Source organism: Aythya ferina (assembly GCF_964211825.1).
Source record: "Aythya ferina genome assembly, chromosome: 15".
NCBI lineage: Eukaryota > Metazoa > Chordata > Aves > Anseriformes > Anatidae > Aythya > Aythya ferina.
In genome coordinates, this window is record NC_140314.1 from 12,587,543 (window position 1) to 12,607,878 (window position 20,336).

At 56.5% G+C, this 20,336-nt stretch overlaps 1 protein-coding gene across 5 annotated transcripts in view; it reads right to left on the reverse strand.

The window, feature by feature from the left end:
* Positions 1-20,336, reverse strand: part of LOC311445098 (ankyrin repeat and fibronectin type-III domain-containing protein 1-like) — a 184,318-nt gene that overhangs the window by 54,108 nt on the left and 109,874 nt on the right. For all 5 annotated transcript variants that reach the window (XM_084536816.1, XM_084536817.1, XM_084536818.1 and 2 more), the window contains one exon: positions 769-809. In XM_084536816.1, the coding sequence (XP_084392942.1) occupies positions 769-809 (41 nt within the window). The remainder of the gene's footprint in view (positions 1-768; positions 810-20,336) is intronic.

The following is a 20,336-nucleotide window of genomic DNA, read 5'->3' on the forward strand; positions in this document are numbered from 1 at the left end:
TTCCAGCAAAGAGACAACCTTCTTGCCTCGAAGGTGCCATGCTGCCACAAGGCTCTGGAAGTGCTGGGTGCAACAACATAACCGGCCCGAGAGCGAGCTCTGTTTGCATTTCAATACGGGTCGCAGAGGTCGACAGCACTGTAAGTGCTCCGCTTGCTCTCGCTCGCTTATGGACTGTCGCAGCTTGCTCAGAGCCACGGCCAAGGGCACACACCAAGTCACCAACTGCTCGAGCTGGTGGGGTGATTTGCAGATCCTTTGTTTGTGTTCATGAATACGGTGGCCCCAGAGAGCCTCCTCCTTCTCTCTCACCCCTGCGGCTCGCCGCGATTTGCACTTAAGCTGACGGAGGAAGACAGGCGTCAATGTCAACGCAGGGGTTGTGGAGATGCGCGAGACCAGCCCGTTGCGACACGGAGCGAAACCCTTCAGCTCCCCACAGCAGCGCAGCTGTGCAAAGCAGGAGCAGAGGGAGCCAGGGGTGGGAGAGGTCACCTCCGCATCCCCGCTGCCCGGCCGCCGGGTCCCGGCTCTGCTCCCCAGGCTCAGCCAAGCTGTCGTGACTCCTCCTGACCTGATTTAATGATCTGCGTACGCCCCGAAGCCAAAGCGATTGACAGCCCTTCCACTGCTATCCTCGCTCCTGTAATTGCGGCAGCTATTCTTGTACGCCAAAATGTCTAATCTTAGTAAGCCACAGAGCTGCTTGATAATATGGACCAACCGGGAATTTCCATGCGATTACTCACCGCAGCTACTGGCACTTACTTGGGCTGGTAAAAGTCCTTCTTGTCTGCTGACCCCAGGCTCTGCAAGACACAAGACAAAACAGAAATGTTTCTTTAACCCTTTGCCAAGCAGGTTTCACTGATGAAGACGCGTGGCGAGCAGGCAAAGCTGTGCCTATGGGTGCGTGGGGGCTGCCTAGGCAGGCTCGGGGCACCTGCAGCCACTGAGCATACCGCGGGCAGGGCCCGCAGGCAGCCGGGGCTGTGACAGGACAGAGTCAAAGCAGAGGCACAAGGATGTGTTAGGTTTGAACCCAGTGGGTCCAGGCACAGCCAGGTCTGCCACCATGTGCAGAAGGGTGGCACCTTGCGCCAGGAGGCTGGAAACAGGACGGGGTGCAGGGCCGGCAGAGATTTCAAACCCCACAGCCACTCCCCAAGGATAGGGCCACAAAATTCTTCCGCCAAGAAAAACCACACCAGATCCCAAACACATGAAAGCCTACCAGGGACAGCCTGGCGCACTTCAAGTCTCCCATTTGCTAGCACCTGCGGAAATGTCACAAATTCCACCACCACCATGATCTGCTCAAAGTCTGACACCGCCCCAGGCACACGGGGGCTGCTGGAGAGCTGGGCCAAGCACAGAAGGGCCACTGCCACCCGAGGGCTGCAGGAGGGCAAGCTGCGCAGGACACGGAGGATGCTCGAGGTGGGCCAGATGGACAGCCAGACCCACCAAACCTCCCCCTCCTCCTCTGCTCGGGGACAGTCCTCACCTCACGCCCCGCCAGGATGGGGGGCAGCAGCCCGCAGCGCGGGGTGACCCCACCACCACCGTCCCCGTCGTCCCCGTGTCCCCACAGAGGCATGCCGGCTCGCGGGCAGCGCTGGGGCTGGGGCTGGGGCTGGGCCGGCCGCCTGCTGGAGTTTTGCTCCACGGTTGCCAGGCAATGGCGAAGGCAAACTCTGCTTCTGCTTCAGCGGGGAGCAGCGGGCCCGAATGCTGATCAGGGGCGCAGGAGCAGTCCCGGCCCCGCACTGCCCCTGCCAGCACCCCCCAGCCTTGTTCCCACCCGGGGTCAAAGGAGCAGAGGAGGAAGGCCCCAGCTTTAAGCAGGCAGGGCTGAGCCGGGCCCAAAGCACCCCACGGCCCCAGGGGCTGCCAGGCCAGCAGGCAGTGCCCTGGCCGTGTCCCCCCAGGGTTGGGGGGCACCGGGAGCATGGGGCTAGGTGTATGTGGTCCTCACACTCATCCCATGATGGGACAAGCCTTCCTCCAGCCTCCCCACAGGGAAAGGCTCCTCGCCAGCCCATTTGTTTCACCACCCTCGTGGTCTTCCTTGGGAAATGTCCTTGCACTGCCTCTCCCCAGCACTTGCCTCATTCTCGCTCCACTTCACCATCAAAGCAGGCAAATTCCCCGACGCAGAGCTGCAAGCAAGCCCCCACCTCGGGAACACCTCCACTCTTTTGGGCACAGCACTCCCACGAGACATTTCATTACTTCTTTAAACTCGACATCTAAACCACAGAGGTACGGTTCCCAAACTACGGCTACAACACAGTTCCCGAGCCACAACAAATTCAGCTTCATAGGATCCCTGTGCCAGCAGGGATCGCGGAGAGCTGGAGATATTTAAGGAGAAGCTGCAAGCAGCTTCCTCAGCACCCTCCAAGCGACACATGGGGAATGTGCATCCTGCAGCCCGACCCCAGCCCAGCTTCAACAGCTCTGGGCCAGCAGGGAGCTGGTGAGGAGCGAGCAAAGCCATCGGCCACGGCCAGCAGCAAGAGCCCCCGTGGGCACGGCCTCTCAGCCCCGTTTGCAAGCCCCTGGGCAGGATGAGCTGCACGGGCATGCTCCCAGATGGTGGTGGGAGCTTGTTGAGCAGCTGGTTTTTAAAAGTCACAGGAAACTAGCTTTGGAGAGGGGAAAAACAAAACAATAAGATGGGGCGCGATTGTAGCAGGGACTAGCCAAAACATCTGATTTTGAGCCTTATTAAGAACATAACTATCGAGGAGGGAAAGCCGAATTCCAGCAACATGTCCAAGGAATCAGGCCTGGAGCAAGGCCCAGAGCTGTGGATCAGCTCCTGGCTCTACCACCACCCCGCTGGCTGACCTCAGGCTCTTTCTTCCCTCTCCGTGCCCGAGCCTCCCCAGTTCCTTTGCCTCATCCCTCTCTTCCCGGAAGAAAGAGGGACCATGCACGGCAACCAGGCAAAATTCCCACCGCATTTCAGGACTTTCTGCTGAGCACACGCAAGGGGCGAGGACGTGCTTTGACCACCTCTGCGAGAGGTGCAATTGATGGGTTAGCGGCAGCTGGAGGTGGCCGCAGCATCACCCTGGGGCAGCGACAGCTCCGGCACCACCCCACAGAGTATGGCAATTTTGGCTGACAGCAACAGGAGGGGACGATGGCCAAGAAGTGGTCGAGGGAAGGACCCCTGGGTGGAAAGACCACCGTAAGGAAGCAGAGCGGAGTGAAACAGAGGAAGGCAACACAAAGCTGGAATCTTAGGAAAACCGTCCTGGCGCTCAGCTTGAGCAGAGTTTGAGCCAGCTCCAGAGGGGAGGGGTAGAGCAGCATTTCTATGGGCTTTTAGAAAGCTGACCTGATAAGGCATGGAGACATGTGCCAAGGGGACAGTTCCTGGCCTTACAGGGACCTCGGGAGAGCTCTTCTTTTCCTGTCTGTGCCTGGGAACTGGAAGAGGCAGAGAGCTCCCAAAAATGAGCAAAAGGTGGCTTAACATTTTTCTTTGCTTTCTGAAAGGAAGGATAGTTCCTCCTGAACCGATACAGGCTATGGAGGCTTTTATCTGTGCAGTCATACAATAAAAAACCAAACGCCTGCCTTCGTGCTTGCATTATTACTGGTGGTCTACTGGCTGCCAGGAGAGTCATCTGCTGGTGGTTCAGGCACATCCGTGCATAGCTGGGGTCTCCAGAGGCTGCGGCATGACAGCTCCACAACCAAAATAAATCCGGGAGCCACAGAGGCTCTGGGAGGCTTGCTGATGCTGCAGGGAGACCCTCGCCTTCCCGGGGGGACAAGGGGAGTGGCAGCATCCCTGAGTTCAAAGAGCCCCCCGCGTGCTCCGAGCCTCCCCACGCAGCGTGAGTCACCCTCCAGCGGGGCCGCGGCGCTGCCTCTCGTTTGCTCACTTCATTGATGACTCAGGGTTTAGGAAGCACGTTTTAAATCCCTTAATGAAATAATGGAGAGAGTCTTTTTTTTTTTTTCTTTTTTATTTTTCTTTTTTTTCTTTTTTTTTTTCTTCAGCATGTATTTTTAAAACAAATACTTGAACGAGGCTTGCGCCCTTCTCCATCATTCCCTCCTGAGACACACGGCTAGGGGGACTGAGCCTGGGGCACCCAGGGGACATAAGCAGCCCCCAGCACCTCCCAGTGGGGATGGGCAGGGAAGGAGAGAGCCCATGACTGGCCTGGACAAGCCCTGCAGAGCCCAGCGGTGCCCTGGGGCATTGCTGAACAGCGGGGCTGAGCCTCGGGGGCACACACCCTTCTGAATGCGGATGGGCGCTGATGGTGACCTCCTGCCCCTGCAAACTGCCCCAGCAAAACAAGGAAGCAGCAGAATGGGATGCTGGCACCGCATCCACAGCTCCTGGGCCAGAATGCAGACTGCCAAGACCGGGGATTGTCTGCCAACTTGATTAAGAAAGTGTTGTCCCAAGCATGGCCAAGGTCATTACCATTACCCCCAGAATCCTCCCCATGTAAGAATAACTGACCCAGGCTGGTGCTGCGCTTGTTTTGAACACCAGACCTCTCTGTGTGATGCTCACAGCCCTTCTGCTCTTGCCTCCAAAAATGCAACATCACAAGAAGCACCTTAGAAATGGTAAGAGGGTAAAAGGAAGGTAACAGGATGAACTGAGAGATCAGAGTGGTTTTATTACCATAAAGGAACCACCATAAGGCCACTTGCCCAGATTGTTAAAAAAGCAACCCTTGCAGGTTGCTTTTAACCTGCCTGTAAAAGCTCAGCCCCCTGGGCTAGTGGGGCAGCACCAGCAGCACCTGGACCCTCTTGGAGGCTGGCCCTGTAGCACCACGATGCAGAGAGCAGCACCTGCCTGCTCCCCCGTCCCCAGCGGCGTTCCCATCGCTGCTCTTCCCAAAGCTCCCACAGGACAGAGCAACCCCACAGGAACAACACAGCACCCTGGCTGGCTTCAGCACTGCCCCAAAATCCCCTTTTAAACACCACATTTTGTACAAAATGTCAAAGGCATCCGTGGGCTTGGCTTTTCGTTCAAACCATGACCCACCACTTTCACGAATCCTTTGCAAACCTGCGAGAGCCAGGGCCAAGCTGAGCACCTGAAATTATTTTCTTAATATCACATTTCAGGCACTAAGTAAACTACTTTGCAAGTTACCGCCAGCCTTGCTGGTCCCCAGCAAGAATTAGCACAACGCGCCGCAGACATAAAAGATGAGACCATTTTAAAGGACGGCACCGAGTTCGGAAATTCAGCCAAGCTGGGGAGATAACAGGCACGGCGCTGCAAACGAGGTTGCCCACGGAGGGGCTGAGGCAGAGGTTTTGCATTATCTGTTTATTCACACCAGCAGCCATCAATCCTCTTGCACTTTTTACTCTCCTAATATGTTGCCGAGCGTAATCTCAGCTCATCTTTTTCCGGGCAGCGTCCCTCGGAGAGCGAAGTTATTAGCGAGGCTGAAGAAGCCTCATGCAATTGTTTAGAAACGACACCAAAATAATCCCCAAAGACAGGCAGCTGCTTGCAGGTGGCAGCTTTCTGAGTCGTTCTAATAAACTCTAGCTCAGTAACTCCCAGAATAATCAATGCCCATACAAAAAGCAGGCAAAAACCGAGGGATGAGTTCTTTTTCCCTGCTAGAAGAGCAGGGAAATAAACCTGTGGGCTGAAGTCCATGCTGCAAAGCTGCCCTCTGCAAACCTCCTCGCCTGCTGGGATGGCTGCACCCGTGCCCGAGGTCCTGGGAGGGGACAGGCTGGCTCCTGTGGGATTTGGGCACGGGGGCAGCTGCTCGGCCCCGAGGCAGGGCAGGGTGTGCTGGGGGCTGTGGCTGCGCTGCCCGTCCCCCCCCCAGCGAGATCCTGGTGGTTTGTGCTGTCAGGCACAGCCCTTAGCCAAGCTCGGCGTATCTGCAGCATGCTGCATTTATGACTAATCGGGAGGCGATGCCTGACTGTCGGAAGGGCAGGAAAATTCAGAGCACGGGGATGCAAGAGGATTGCTCGGAGGTTTTGTCCACCCGTCCTTGCTAACAGCACCCCTCTGCGCCAGGGCTGACCCCCCCAGCGCAGCCCGGCACTCAGCATGACCCACCTGCAGCACAAAATCCAGTACTTTAGCCCCAAAATCTGGTGGCAAGGGAGCTCACAGACCAGGCCACGTGTGGTGGGACAGAGAGAGCAGCAGGAAGGAGGAGGACACGTGCCTCTTGGAGGCTCTGATCTCTTGGAGGAGCCCTTTTGGCAGAGGCAGCCCCCGAGCACTGGTGGGCACGGGGGTGTGCATGACAGCAGCCCCAGCTCCAGCCCTGGCCTTCCGTCGTGATCCTGCCTCCTGCTGGGACCGACGCAGCCAGGGGATGCTGATGGTCCCCAAACCTCCCTGCTCAGCATCCAGCACGTCCCAGCTCTGCTCTCGAGCACGAGTCTGACCCAGCCTCTACCCTCACCTACAGAGCTACCGACACGGCCACGCAAGCGAGGTGCCTTGAAGTATTCCAGGTGCTCCGCAGCAGGGCAGAGCAGCACAACCCGTGCCTGGGAGGTTGGAGGAGCTCCCAGTGTCCTCCCAGGAGCTGCAGGGGCACTGCACAGAGGAGCAAATATCTGCAGGTGGGACCGAGGAGGAAGGGCCCCAAGTGCCAGCACCACGAGCCGTACCGGCACAGCCCTGCAGCCTCACACACCCCTCCCTTGCCTTCGTTACAGCAGGCAATTAAGTGCAGGCAACTGGGCTTGGTGTGGCACAAAACCTTCCTCTCCTCCACCTGGGTAACGAGGACGGGCTCCTTCCACAGCCTGCCTTCCTACAGGAGGAAAGCCAAGCCTGCTAACGAGCCTCTGCCAACACAGCCACCCCACAACAAACACATCCATTTCCACTCCTCGCTGCAGCCCCTGCACCAGCCAGAGCCTGCCCTGTCCCCCCAGTGTCTCCCCGCCTGCCCCGTACCCTCGGCCCCTTCCCAGACCCCCAGCAGGGCTGCTCCCCCACAGCCCCTACCCCACGCTAACACCGAGCAGAGCTTCAAAGCATTTCTTTACAGAGCTCAGCCACGAAAGCTTTCGCTGCACTCATACTGCGCTGCTAGGTGCCTGTGGATTTAACTGATGCGTGCACCCGTGAGTGTGGATGCACGGCCTCGTTATCGACAGGTTTCTCTTTTCCAAGGGATTCCACAAGCTCTGCTGACACAGCCCAGGAGGCATCCACTTGCTGCTGCTTCACAGGAGAGTTTCTCTGCATCACAAAACTTGTAAAGCTGCTGCCAAAACCGCTGCAGCTCGTAAACTCCGCGAGCTCAACAGCCTGCAGGGTGACACTCGCACAGGCACGGGCACCCTCTCTCCGTGTTTGCATTCATCAGGCCCTTAATTAGGTGGGGAAGGAGCTGCAGGAGGAGCAGCAGACAGGAGCTCTAACAAGCAGCTGAGAGCTGTTACAAACAGCACGCTGCGCATGTGCTGGTCTCTACCTTTTTTTTTTTTTTCTCTCTCTTTCTTTCTTGATTACAGCCTGCAAACTATTACTGCAACTTTAAGCACGTCGGGAAAGAGCTATGCTCGGGCTTAAGTGTTTGCAGAATCAGGGCCTAGACGTGCGGATGGATGTGTTGCTATTTATACCAGAAAGCCCTCGGCACAGTGCATGGGGGTGCAGCGAGGCTGAGCCAGCGCTGCCACCAGGACCTGGGTTTCTCTTTTGCTTCCTTTCAGGGGGGGCAGCTGCCTGCTCTTGCATGAATGCCCCGCCTGGTATTTTTATCTCCGGGCTTATGAGCTTGCGCGTGTTTATGCCGGTTTGTAGGTGAAGTTACGTATTTCATCACCGAAAGGGAAAAAAAAAAAAACAAAAAGGAAATACAAAAGGCTGGAAGCCGTGTAGCCAGCTCCCAGCTCCGCGGCCCTGCAGTTAATTACACCCTGTTCTCCGGCAGATCCTTTAAATGCTGCGTCGCAATCCCTGTAGCCGTGCTGTGTGTCATTCATCCTGACAGCAGGTCTGCCCGCCAACCCAGCTAATTATAGTGCGGGAGGCAAATGACTGGGCTCCCGCCCCGCTGCCTGCTCCTCTCCATCAGCCGCATGCTCCCGGGACGCCGGCGACCCCGGGCTGCAGCTGGGGCTGGCGATGGATGTGCCACAGGGTGCCCGTGACGGGCAGCAGGGGGGCACCACGAGGGTGATGCTCCCCAGGGAGAAGCCCAGCAGGGCCCTGAGTCCCCAGGAGCTCCTTTCCTGGGGCAGCAGCCTTGTGGCCCCGTACCCAGCCCTGTCCTCCCAGGCAGCCCACCTCTCCTCGGACGACCTCTGCACCTCCCTTGTTTTCCCCCTGGCCATGGCTGTTGGGTCAACTGCATCGAATTGGGCTCGGGTTGTACCAACAGCATCGCCACCCATGGGTGCTGCTGTCTTGGGGCTAGGAGGATGAGCGTTCAGCTTGGTAAGGGAGAAGTGGCTTTTAGGATCCCTTGGAGCGGATCTGTGGGCTGAGCTGAAAACCAAGCTCAGCCCCGTGTGCCCGCTGGTGCCACCGAGGAAGGCACAAGCCCAGGAGCAGCTCCAGCTTCCAGCAGCCACCAGGAGAACCCTGGGATCCAAAAGGCAAAGAAATACCCCATCTTCCACCAGCCCTCAGCAGGGACAAGCCCCCGAGCACCAGCAGAGCCCAGCACGAGGGTCCCCATGCAGCACGAGGGTCCCCTGTCCCTGCACAGGGAACGAAAGCTTTGCCCCGGAGACCAGGACTGAGGCCACCCAGCACGGTGCGCTCGGCCGTGAAGTCACAGCTTTAGGAACACACCTGGAGAAGGGAGAGGATCCGGCCAAGCTGCACCCCTGGCGAGCTATTAATAACCCTGCACATGCAGGACCTGCAGCAACGTCAACCAGGCTGCCAGTTGGGGACCAAGCAAAACCCAGCCCTCGCGTGGGACAGCGTCCAACCAGCGCTTGAAACACCATCGGAGAACAGGTCTCTCATTATTTTGGCCCAGAAAGCGGCTCCCAGGGGTTATACAATGTCTGAGTCAAAATATGTAAATACAAACCCTCACTTCTGGGAACCTGGCTGCCGACAGCTGGCCCCGTGCCCATCCTTCGTGGCATGATGCAAACAAGACCGCAGCGCGCTCCTGAGTCGCTGAGACCCTGTGGAAAGGCCAGAGCTGCCTGCAAAATGACAGGCACGCCGGGAAACAGTGGCCTCCTCCTCCTCGGTGGCCCAGAGCGAGGCAGCAGGCCGTGCTGAGCACCCTTTTCTCACAGACCCTGACTTCACAGAGATAACTCCACCAGGCAAAGAAAAAAATCTGCATCTCCAGTCTCAAACCCAAAGTGATTCTTTCAAAACCAGGGCTTGAGGCGTATCAGCCAAACCATTCTGGAGTTGTAAAGCTCTCCAAAATTAATACGTTACAGGCTTGTGGGAGCAGATGCCAATGCCCACGCTCCTTCAGCCCCTCCATGCACATCGCCCTTGCCCCTGCAGACTCTGGCTTCCCGGGCACGCCAAGCCCCGCTTCCAGCCTCCTCCTCCTCGCCTGCAGCCCTGCTGAAGGTGCAGGTGGCCCCAGGGATGTAGACACGGCACCAAGCCTGTCAGAGTTTAAGAAGCAATTGGACTGTGCACTTAGTCACATAGTCTAAAATTTTGGGTAGATCTGTGCAGTGCCGGGAGTTGGGCTTGATGATCCTTGTGGGTCCCTTCCAACTCGGGATATTCTGTGATTCTGTGATTCTATGGGTGCCCAGGGGAGCCAGGGCAAGCCCACACGGGACAGTGATCCTGGTGACCGGTGGCTCAGCTGTGATGGTTTTAGGCTGGATTTGCCTCCTTGCAGCACCGTCACTGACAGCTGGGAGACGTGCACCCTCAGAAGGCAATGCCAGCTGCCACCGAGGGCAGAACTGGGCAGAAAGCCCGGGCTGCTCATCGGATGCATTTCTAGGCAATGCAGATACCCCACAAATCGCTCAAACAGAGAGAAATGTATGGCAACATCACTGATGCACGTTACAGGTGAGACCCTAAGCATTAAAAGCCAGGGAAACCCCCCCAAACTCCACACACAGCTCTAGGAATGCCCCTCGCCACCCCGAGGCTCTGGGAAGGACGTGCTGGGGCTCACCGGGACACCCCGGGACCCCTCAGACGGGGTCGGAGCTGCGGGACTCCCGGCACTAAGCACTTACACGGGCTCCGGCCGTCCAACCACCACCAAGTATTTAGGCATCAAACTCCATAAAGGAAGCACAAGACGCACTACAGAATAATTCGAGCGCATTATAAAAAGCCCAGAGGGGAAAATAGATTTTTGGAATGTGTTCTCAATCTCATTAATTGGGAAGACAGCCTTGGAGGGGAAAGGAAAAAAAAAAAAAAGGATTATATTCCTCCCCAAACCATTATCCACTCTGAAGAGTGTATCATATGAAAACAGTTATATAAAAGAATAAATTATATTTGGAATGGCAAGAACCCCAGAATAAAGCTAGAAACTCTGATGTTCCCATATAAAGATAGGAGACAGTTATCTGTTCCAAATTTTCAAGTTTTCTGCTGTGCCAATTCAAATTCACTACATACCAGCATAGCCATATAAAGGGGACTCCACCCATGTAATCTTGGAACGAGCAATAATCCCCCAAACTATCAATTTAATGTATGGGGATACAAAATGAGACAAGAATGTACTAACAGAGAGAGCAATCCATTAACTACATGGCAAAAGGCACCAGAACGTGCGCGCAGGAATATCTATTTAAAGTGACATTTGCATTTAAAGACCGGATCTGAAATTAAGGCTTCTGCACGCAGACATCATCGATCCTGCAAATTAAAAGGCCGTTTCTACATCCAATGTGAGTTTTATTTTTGTTTTATTTTCTCCTATTTGTTCAGCGTCACGTTTCTTGGCCAGCACTGGAAAAAAACAGCTCTTGGTCGTGTTTTTTTTTTAATATTAGCTGTGTTTCTGATCAGCTTTTCCAGGGCGCTCCTGCACCAGCGTGCAGCTGAGGGATGGGGATGGTTCCGAGCAGCTTTCCCAGGGCGCGAGGCTGGAGCCTGAGCTCTGCCAGCCGTGCTGTGAGCATTGGGATCCTCGTGGCTCCGGGTGCCTGCATCAGCCCCGACCCCACCATGCTGCCTACGGCACTGCTGTATGGGTACCAGCACTCGCATGCACCAGCGGCCCTGCTCCTTACCCTGTGCACACTGTGTGTTATGTCTGAAGTGGGCAAAATCTTCAATTTTTGCAGATTTCTGCAGGTGCAGTGTGTTTATACCAAGCCTGGATCCTGTGTGCCTGTCTCTCCGCACCAGCTCAACAACACGCAGAGCTCGGCACACACCGTGCCCAGACCTTTTCCCAGTGGGAAGGGATGGACGGGGGGAGCGCGACAGCGGCAGGAGAGCGCTCATCTGCTGCCAGATCCAGCCCCGGCTGCAAAAACAGCCCCAGCAAGGAGCCCCCTTCTCGCTGGTCCAAAGCAGAAGCCCGAGGAGGAAATTGCTTCTTTTCTCCACCTCTGCCAGTCTAATAAAAGACAACTGCTCCTCCAGAAACCACCCCGGCTTGTTCGCGAGGCCACAGCGAGGAGCGGCAGCCGCGCAAACAGCCCTGCAGCGAGCGTGCTGGACGGCACCCAGTAGCCAGCACGGAGACCAGTCCCAGCCATGGAGATGGAGGCGCAGATAAACCAGGTCAGCTAAGTGTTTCCATTCAAGCCAGACAGTGACTAATAGACTACATGAATTTGTTACTCAACCGAAGTTAAACTTTTCAGGCCCAGAAGAGCCAAATAGTTGTTCCAAGTGAAAAAATCCTGCAGGATGCATTCCTTCACCATGTCCCATGAATACCCAGGGAATCATGGTTTCAGGATGGGGCTGATAGTTCTTTCATATATCACAAAGAATAACAAACTAACCTCTCCTTTATTCTTTTTGCTCCTCAAATGCTATTTACTCGTGGCAAGAGCACGCACGTCATATTCACGCAGCGCCCTGGGAGGTGGAGGGCTGTGCAAGCTCCGCGTGCTGTTACTGCAGCAGATCAAACAAGCAGAGAAAATAAAAATTTGTTTTTCTGGCATTATGGCTGTCAGCACAGACAATAAAAGAGTATGGACGACACAGCATCCACCTTCCACCCCTTTCTGGATTCAGCATCATGGCATGCATGAGCTTTACGCAGAGAAATGGGACTGAAAACCAAAAACGGATGAGCCCTTCAGCACTTGGAAGCTCCTCTGAATTTCTTTGAAATGTGACAGACGGAGCACGTACCCGCAGCATCCACCCCACGCAGCAGGCACGGGGCAGCACCCTGCACCCTGCCCAGCCTCCTGGGGTACGGCTCTGGCGCACCCGTGCCACGGGGCAGCAGCCCAGCGCCTCGTGGCAGAGCCCAGGCACCACGACACGCGGGCAGCGGCCCAGCAGTGTTACAGAAGCCATCAAGGCCACAGCCGTTTTGTTCACTCTCTGCTTCAGAAGATGGCACTCTCCAGGAGCAGCAGCCAAGAGGCAGGCAGGCCTCGCGGTGTAATGCCACGTTACGCACCACCACATCCCAGGCCAGCGGCGGCTGTGTGCAGAGACCGCACGCAGGCAGAGCCTTCACCCTTTCCACCTGGAAAAGCACCGTGCTGCAGAACAAACCCATTGCCACCAAGATTGTTATCTAGAGTCAGCTGAGAAACAAGCTGCAGGAAGGCTTCAGGAAGCCAAGACAACAAAACAGATGCTCGTGACATGATACAACCCAGGTGAAATCCTTGCACAGAAGGGATGACAGAATATCAAGATCTCCTTTATAAAAGTGTGATGCTTTCTTTCGGCAGGGCAAATGTGCAGCTCTGCAGAGCCTGCAGCTCCAGCATCCCTGCTTTGCAGGTCTTCAAAACCAGAAACACCCAGGTGCAATGCCACAGGGCGCAGAGCAGAGCTGGAAAGCAAACCCGCCCCGTAGCACGCCGCCCGCTCTCCGCCCTGCCCGGGCCCCTCCAAGCCCCCTGAGCCCCCTCTCCTCCTCGGTCAGACCCCGCAGGCTGCTCCCAGTGCACCACCGGGGAAATTCAAAGAATCTCCTCGTGGCGACGGGGAAGTGAGTGCCCCAAGCCCCAGAGCTGGGTCACGAGGACCCCGGTGGCTGTCCCTCAGGTGACTGTGCAGAGGCAGGCGAAACGCCGGCTGCGCTGCAGTTTCTGGCAAAACTCCTGCCAGCCCAACCGCAGCAGAGCTGGCGCTGGCACGCAACGCGCCGGGCGCGCCGAACAGACTCACGTTCACGCAGGGCCGTGCCTGGCAAGGGATGCATATCGGGAGCACTTTGCCGAAGCACAGCGGCCTCTCGGGCGGCAGGTGACACATGCTGCATGCAGAAGGCGCACGCCTCGAGCTGCCGGGGTTTTTAGTGCCGGGCAGGATCCGCCCCTCCACCCGCCGCCCACGGCCCTGCCCGGTGCACCTAAGCCTTGGCCCCCGCCCTGGCTTGCCCAGCAGCTCCCACCCGCATCCTCAGGCTCGCCCCGTCCCGCGAGCTCCTGTCCCCGATAAGGCTGTGCTGGGGAGCCTCCAAAATCGGGGCAGCATCCTGGGCTGGACGGACAGACTGCCCGGCGACCGCTTCCCAGGTCCCTCCTGCGTGCATCCTCAGCACAGAGCACTCCAGGCACCACTGCCTCCTCCAGCAGTCCCCCAGGCCCAACCCTCCCCTCCTTCATCCTCTGCCTTTCCGAGCCCATTCACCCTCCTGGCCTCCACCACAGCCACATCCACAACCCAAAAAAATGACTGCCTTTGATTCGTGTTAGCCTTGTCCCTGCTAATCTCTTGGGGTACCCCCTAGCTCCGGCACCACATGGTATGAAATCACTCACCATCTCCACAACGCTCAGGGCTGCACAGGGGCTCCTGCTTCCTTCACCTACTCCACCTCGTCCTCGTCTTCCTCCCCTCCCTGCCGGCAGAGCAGCCGCCTGTCCCCAGCTTCCCATCCGGCCGCCCACAGCCTCTCCCCAGATTACAGGCCTCCCCGGCTGCCCCAGGTTAGGTGGCAATCACAGACCTGGAGGCAATTTCCATGGAAATGTCTTGGCTCAGACGCGGCTTTATCTTCCCCTGCTTTCTGCTGCCTGGAAAGGAGCACCCCACAGCACCCATCCCACAGCACCCATCCCACAGCCCCGGCAGCACGGCGCCGCGAGAGCGATCCCCACGAGCGGGGTGCGCCAGGCAGAGACCCCCGGGCACCAGCACAGCGCCCGGCCCAGTGCCCTGAGGTGTCAGGGTGCTGACAGCGTGGCTCTCCCTAAATGCTCGCCTACCTCCAAGCTCCGGGGCCAAGCCTCATGAAAGCCCTTCAAGCCCCTGCCGAGAGCCAGCCGGGCCACTTGCTGTGGGTGCTGACTGTGCAGGGTACGGTGAGTTCACAGCTCCCCTCCCCAAACTGTGCCATATTCCGAAAGCAATTAATTTCCTTTTTTGATGGTTTCTTCCCTCTGTCCCACGGGAGCTGATGCACTTACCACCTCCCCCCTCGCTGGCCGTGCTGTTCCCACCCCTGCCCAGCAGCACCAGCCCCGTGACATTAATGCTTGCTGTGAACATGTGGTAGCTGTCCTCCTCTTTGGGGACAGGGTTTGTGTCCTAAGCTGTGTCCGGTGCTCCCCTGCTCCCATAGTCCCGCTAAGCACCACCACAGCAGTGACCCCAGCCCCGTGCGCCCATCACAACGCCCCCAGGGGCAGCAGAGATGAAGCAGCCCTTCCTCCCCTGCTGCTGTTCTGGCAGTTTCTTTCACAGGCACGACGCACCTCGGGAGGATGCAGGGGCTCCTGGTCCAGCCCAAGCTCGTGGTAAGAGGAAAGCAGCCGAAAGGCACTGCCCCTCCTGGCAGGGGTCACCACGCACCGATGGCGAGAGTCACCGCGAGGTAAATCATGCGTGCATCTCCGTGCAGGGCGGTGAGGTGGAAGAACTGCCTGAACTGGGATAAAGGAACACGAGGGGGATTTATCGATGCATGGGCAAAGATCCAGGCAAGCGTTTCCCTCCCCGGGAGCCACCCTGACCCCGTGAAGCCTTCGTCCCTGCAGGCTCCAGCACAGGAGCAGCCTTTGTCTCTGCGGGGCATGGCAGTGGGGTCCTGCACGGCAAGGAGGGGAGTGGGAGAGTCGGCTCCTGCACAAAAACCCCACTGGCAGCTAAAAGCCCAAGAGGAATTTGTGTTAAAGCTGCCAATCTTCATCGTGGCTCCCCCACCGGGCATCGCATGTTCACGTATCAGAGACACTCACTGCCTGAAAACAACTTGTGCCCAAACAACAACATAAAAAATGGATACTCCAGGGATTAAATGACCTGGCGAGCCACGGGCACAGCCAAGGGTGGAAAACAAGCAGTCTGGGTCTGGCAACAGCATCCCGACGGCGTGGAAGCCTGGCACCTTGCTGCCCGGGCCGGGATGTGGGGACAGCAGCAAGGTGAGCCGGCCGACAGCAGGCCCCGGGGGAGCCTGCCTGCAATCAGACAGCATTCTGGCTGTTGCAAGGGAAGAAATTAAAGAAATTCATCATATTTGGTTCGTGCTCAGCAAACACTCACTGGAGAGCCATGATTAAACCTTGCATATGCTCTTCCCCAAGCCCGAGCAGGAAGCGACGGGGCTGGTTATTGCGGCGGTCACGGGGAGCCCCAGGGCTGGCGAAGGGCCTGGGGCCCCGTGGGGACAGGGATGGGGCTGCTGGGCCTGGAGCAGCGAGGACAGGGACAGCCGAGAGCTCGGCTGAGGAGATGGGATGGGAAAAGGCACAGATGTGCAGTGAAAAAAGCTCGGGTGGGGATGAGGTGCTTAAAGGGGAGGTGGGGAAGGAGAGAAGGCTCAGCTTGAGCTCGGCTGCTGGCACAGAGGTGGCAGAAGACACCGGCCCCTGTCTGATGGCCGAGTCCTGGCAGCCAGGAGCACGGCCCTGGTGTGGGATGTGGGTCCTGGGGCTCTGGGGCTGGGTGCCCGACCCCGTCTGAACCAGGAGCCCTCTGTTCGGAGAGCAGGGGAAAGCAGGAAACTCGAGAGAAGAAGAAATAGGGGAAAGGGAAGAAAAGACTGCTGTGTTAAGAGATGCAGGAAGAAAGAAAAAAAAAAAAAAGTTGAAAAGAAATCCCTGGGGAATTGTGGAGGAGAAGAAAGAGCGTAGACAAGCCAGGCGAGCCAGCGAGAGAGACAGAGAACAGGAAGCGCCTAACTAGGATGGAGACAGAGATACTACAAACCCGCGTGACGTCAGGCCGGAGTGGCAGCGGTTTCCAAAACAACTCCAAACTCCAGCACGCAGGGAGGGAGAGAGACACGCGGGAGCAGGGGAAACGGGACGGGGCTGTGCCCTCCGAGGGAGCTGGAACAGAAGCTCGGCGAGGCTGCAGCGCTCAGCCTGCTCCCGTCTCCCCTCGGTTTGCATCGGCGGGACGGGCTCTGGGGAGCCGGCAGACACGGAGACAGAGGTTATTGCAGAGCTAGGCAGCATCGGGAAGGAAATTCCTGAGGGTGTTTTCCTAATTGGCACACACAATGCAGCCACAGTCCCCCAGCGCCCCTGTTCGCACAAAGGTAAAGGCTGGATGCTCCCAAAAAGCTGAGCCAAGGAGTGAGCAACAACAGAGACAGGGACCCAGAGGAAATAAATCTGAACGAAATGGGAACCACACACGGAGAATTGTCCTGATGGCAACGGCTTTCCTCTGCCCCAGCCTGTTCAGATTAGAGGGCTTGTAGCTGGGGTTTTCGGGGGCTGAGGATGAACACGGAGGCTGCCAAGGTGGGGAGGACTCTGTCTGCTTGCAGAGGGCAGAGAACAAAATGAGAGAAGAGGGGGCGAACCCCCACTGCTTGGGTCATGGTGCAAGAAGCTGCCTGGTGCCCCGGGGCCCCCAGCCCACCCCAGCAGCCCAGGCGCCCACCCGCTGGTGGAGGAGGGCAAGTCCACAGAGAAGACGACTCTGACGGGAGATTTCTTGGCTGGGTGGATGAGACGGTGACCAGGCAGCTCTGCATCCACGCACAGGAGCTGATTTGACCTCGTTTTGCACAAGGATGGGCAGGGAAAGACCTCCGTGTCCTGCTGGGATCTGCACGGGACGCCCACAGCGGGGACACCCCACGGGCACAGTTTCCAGCACGTCCTTCTGGAAGAGATTTCTCTCCCACAGCAGGGCCAGGAAGATGGGAGAGGCCCATCCTGGTGCCGTTGTGGGCACAAGAGCACGGCCTGAGGGCTGGGTGGCAATGCCAGGGTGGGAAAGGGCTCCCAGCCCTGTGCCACACACCAGGGGAGATGCCACCGGGGCTGCTGCTACACGGGGTCTGCCCGGTGGTGCCACGATGTCCCCTGGGCCAACACCAGAGCAGTGCAGAGCCCACGGCAGCTGCTGCCCACTGGGATCAGCACAGCCCCACCAGGAGCCACCGTCCTCCCCCCAGCACCATCCTCAGCTCCTCGCTTCAAAGACCCCACGGCTGCTTCCCTGCCCGGGGGTGCGGGGAGCCTGACTCATGCGCTAGGAGAAATTAATAAGCGAGCACAGAAGAAGGGCTCATCCCATCCACCAGCCAGCATGAATCACTGCTTTTACTGACTGCCTAACATATTGTTCCAGCACTGAGTCAGTACTGCTGTGCAGGTTAACAAGGGGAGAAATTAAAAGTTATGGCCTATGAAACGCAGTAGCACTGAGAAATTATAAAGCGGAGCTACTGTAAGAAAGCTAATAGGACTACCCGCAGAGTCCCAGCAAAGAAAGGCTCTGAGCTCCAGCTTTTCACCAGCTTTCCCCTGCACAGCTATGCCCCCCGCCAGACAGCCCAGAAATCAAACCCTCGCTCTGCCGCCGGCACGGGCCAGGTACTCGGCAGCGACAGCACTCTGTGTGTTTGAGAGCTGCCACCTCTGCACTTACTGCTTGAAACGTGCAACCCTGGCTGGGAGAAAAGCTGTAACCCACTGAGCTGCTTTGGTCTCGGGGCAGGGGACCATCCCCTTCATAAGGACCAAAACCACAGCTCTGTACTGAGAAATGCCACAGCTACTCTTCCCAAGAGCATCAGCCCCCATTTCCCACCCCAAAACAGCTCCTGCAGTGTAGCAGTGTGCCACCGATGCAAATGACAACTACAAATGGAGCCTCGCAAAACAAATTGTGTGTAATCTCAACATAAAACAAAAGGCTCGGCACTCAGACTGCTGCAGTGACCTCCTCTTTCATGTTGAATAACCGTGATGGAGTGTCTCGAGTCCTTTTAAGACCCTGATTTACCGACAATCTCCGTGCTTTGCGGTCGGGTAAGAACTCAGCTGGTACAGAGCACAGGGCTATCGCTTGTGCTTGGAGAAATGGGGCAGAAGAACCTGACTTCATGGAGCAGAGAGAGAGAGATGAGAAACTCAGATTGGGAAACAGGGTCAGCTGCCGGGCTGCCCTGAAACACGAGCATGAACATACCCTAGAAACAAACGCTGAGCCTCAAGTGGTTCTTTCTGATCATATCATCCACAAACGAGTCTCATCCTTCTCTGACACCAGTTGATGAATTGCCTTTGAAGATACCGTGTGGCAGCAAGTTCTGCAGGTTAATTCTTCGTGTACAAGAAAGCACTTCCCTGTGGCAGCGCTTCATTTGCCTCCTTGCAGTCCTGGGGAATGCATTTATCCCCAGGAGAAAGACCAAGAAGCACAGAAAGGACACTGACTCACGCTCCTGCCCCACAAACACCAACCTCACCATGCGAAACACCGTGCCAGGACCCTGGTGTAGCTCTACCAGCCTCCACCTGCCAGGACGGCCACCACTGCCACCAGCACCTCTCTCTCCTTCGTCACCTCTCCTTTGTCACCTCTCCCTTGTCCCCGTGTCGCAGCACACCTGGGACCTGGGCAGTCCTGAGACGAATGCAGTGTGAAGCGTGCTCCTCCATCCCACCCAGGGTCATCCGATCTTCAGCATCCCCAGAAAAAAAAGCTAATCTCAATGAGCCATCAACTCAAAACAAAATAAAATACGCTCAACAAACCAGCAAGCACCAGATTACCCCCGTTTTCTCCTACAAGGATCTAATTCAGCTCTAATAGGATAGTTGTTATTATTATATATTAACTGAATGGCAATTGATTATTAAGAGGGCATTCATTGAAACTGGGCAGATGTGTAACGAGATACCTACCTATTACATAGCTGTGAAACCACACTGAATGTGCTTCTAATGACCAACCGGTATTTACTTAGCATTCAATATCCATCGCTAGGAGAGGTCTCTCTAGATTTAATAAGCCTCTGTTATTTTATGTTTAATTAAATACCGTCCACTATTAAAAACATATTTAACTGAGGTCGAAACCAGTAAAAACTGTATCTTATAACACAGCTGCTAAACCTCAAATATCTTCCTAATGATTAATTGGGATTTAGCACATGATCGCTGTCCTGCTGCGAGCGCGCGGAAAACGGAAGCTCCAAGATGCGAGGACGAGGGCGCTTCTGCAAACAATCCTGCTGGGTGAATAGCTGGGCTAATAACAAAACAGGGCAGGGGCAGCCTCAGCCCTACCTAACCTGAGTTTTGGAAATTCGCTGTAGGGCACGGGCACTCCCCCAGTGCCTGCTGGATGGTGCCACCCTCATTGCACGGCACTGCAACGGGGGCAGTGGGCCAGAGGACTCCTGCTGGGACACCTCCAGTTGGGACTGCCAACGGCGTCCCCTCTGCTCAGGCTGCTCCTGTGGTTCACCACCCACACCAGCTCCTCCGGCAGAAAACAATGGTGTCGGGAAGAAGCTGGAGATGGATTTGCCACGTGGGTCCAAAACCTTGATGTTACAACCCAAGAGATATTTTCAAGCCACGTGAACACCCCATAAATCAACAGGCTTCCAAAATTAAGTAGCCCATGAGTACAAGTCCTACAAGAGCAGCAGATGAAGGATGGATGCTTCTGGCCCTGCTGCACAGGCATCCTCTGTGCCCTCCACAATGGGCAAACTGGAAGTCACCCCGTCCTGCACACCCACAGCACCAGCATGCTGCTTCAGCTTCATCATCGTGCACAGGGACAGCTGATGGGGAAGAAGGGCCTCTTGGCCAGGGGGAAAAAAGCTTGGACAGGGAGCAGGGAGAAGTCCAAAGCATGTCAGCACTTGGGAAAAAGCCATTCCACCTCCGTGACCTCCTGCGAGAGGATTTGATTTTTATTGTTTTTGTTTTGAAAGCCCTTGAAAGCAAAATCTGATACTAGCAAAGTATTAAATATAGCAGCACATACCCACGCAGATTGCATAAGAAAACAA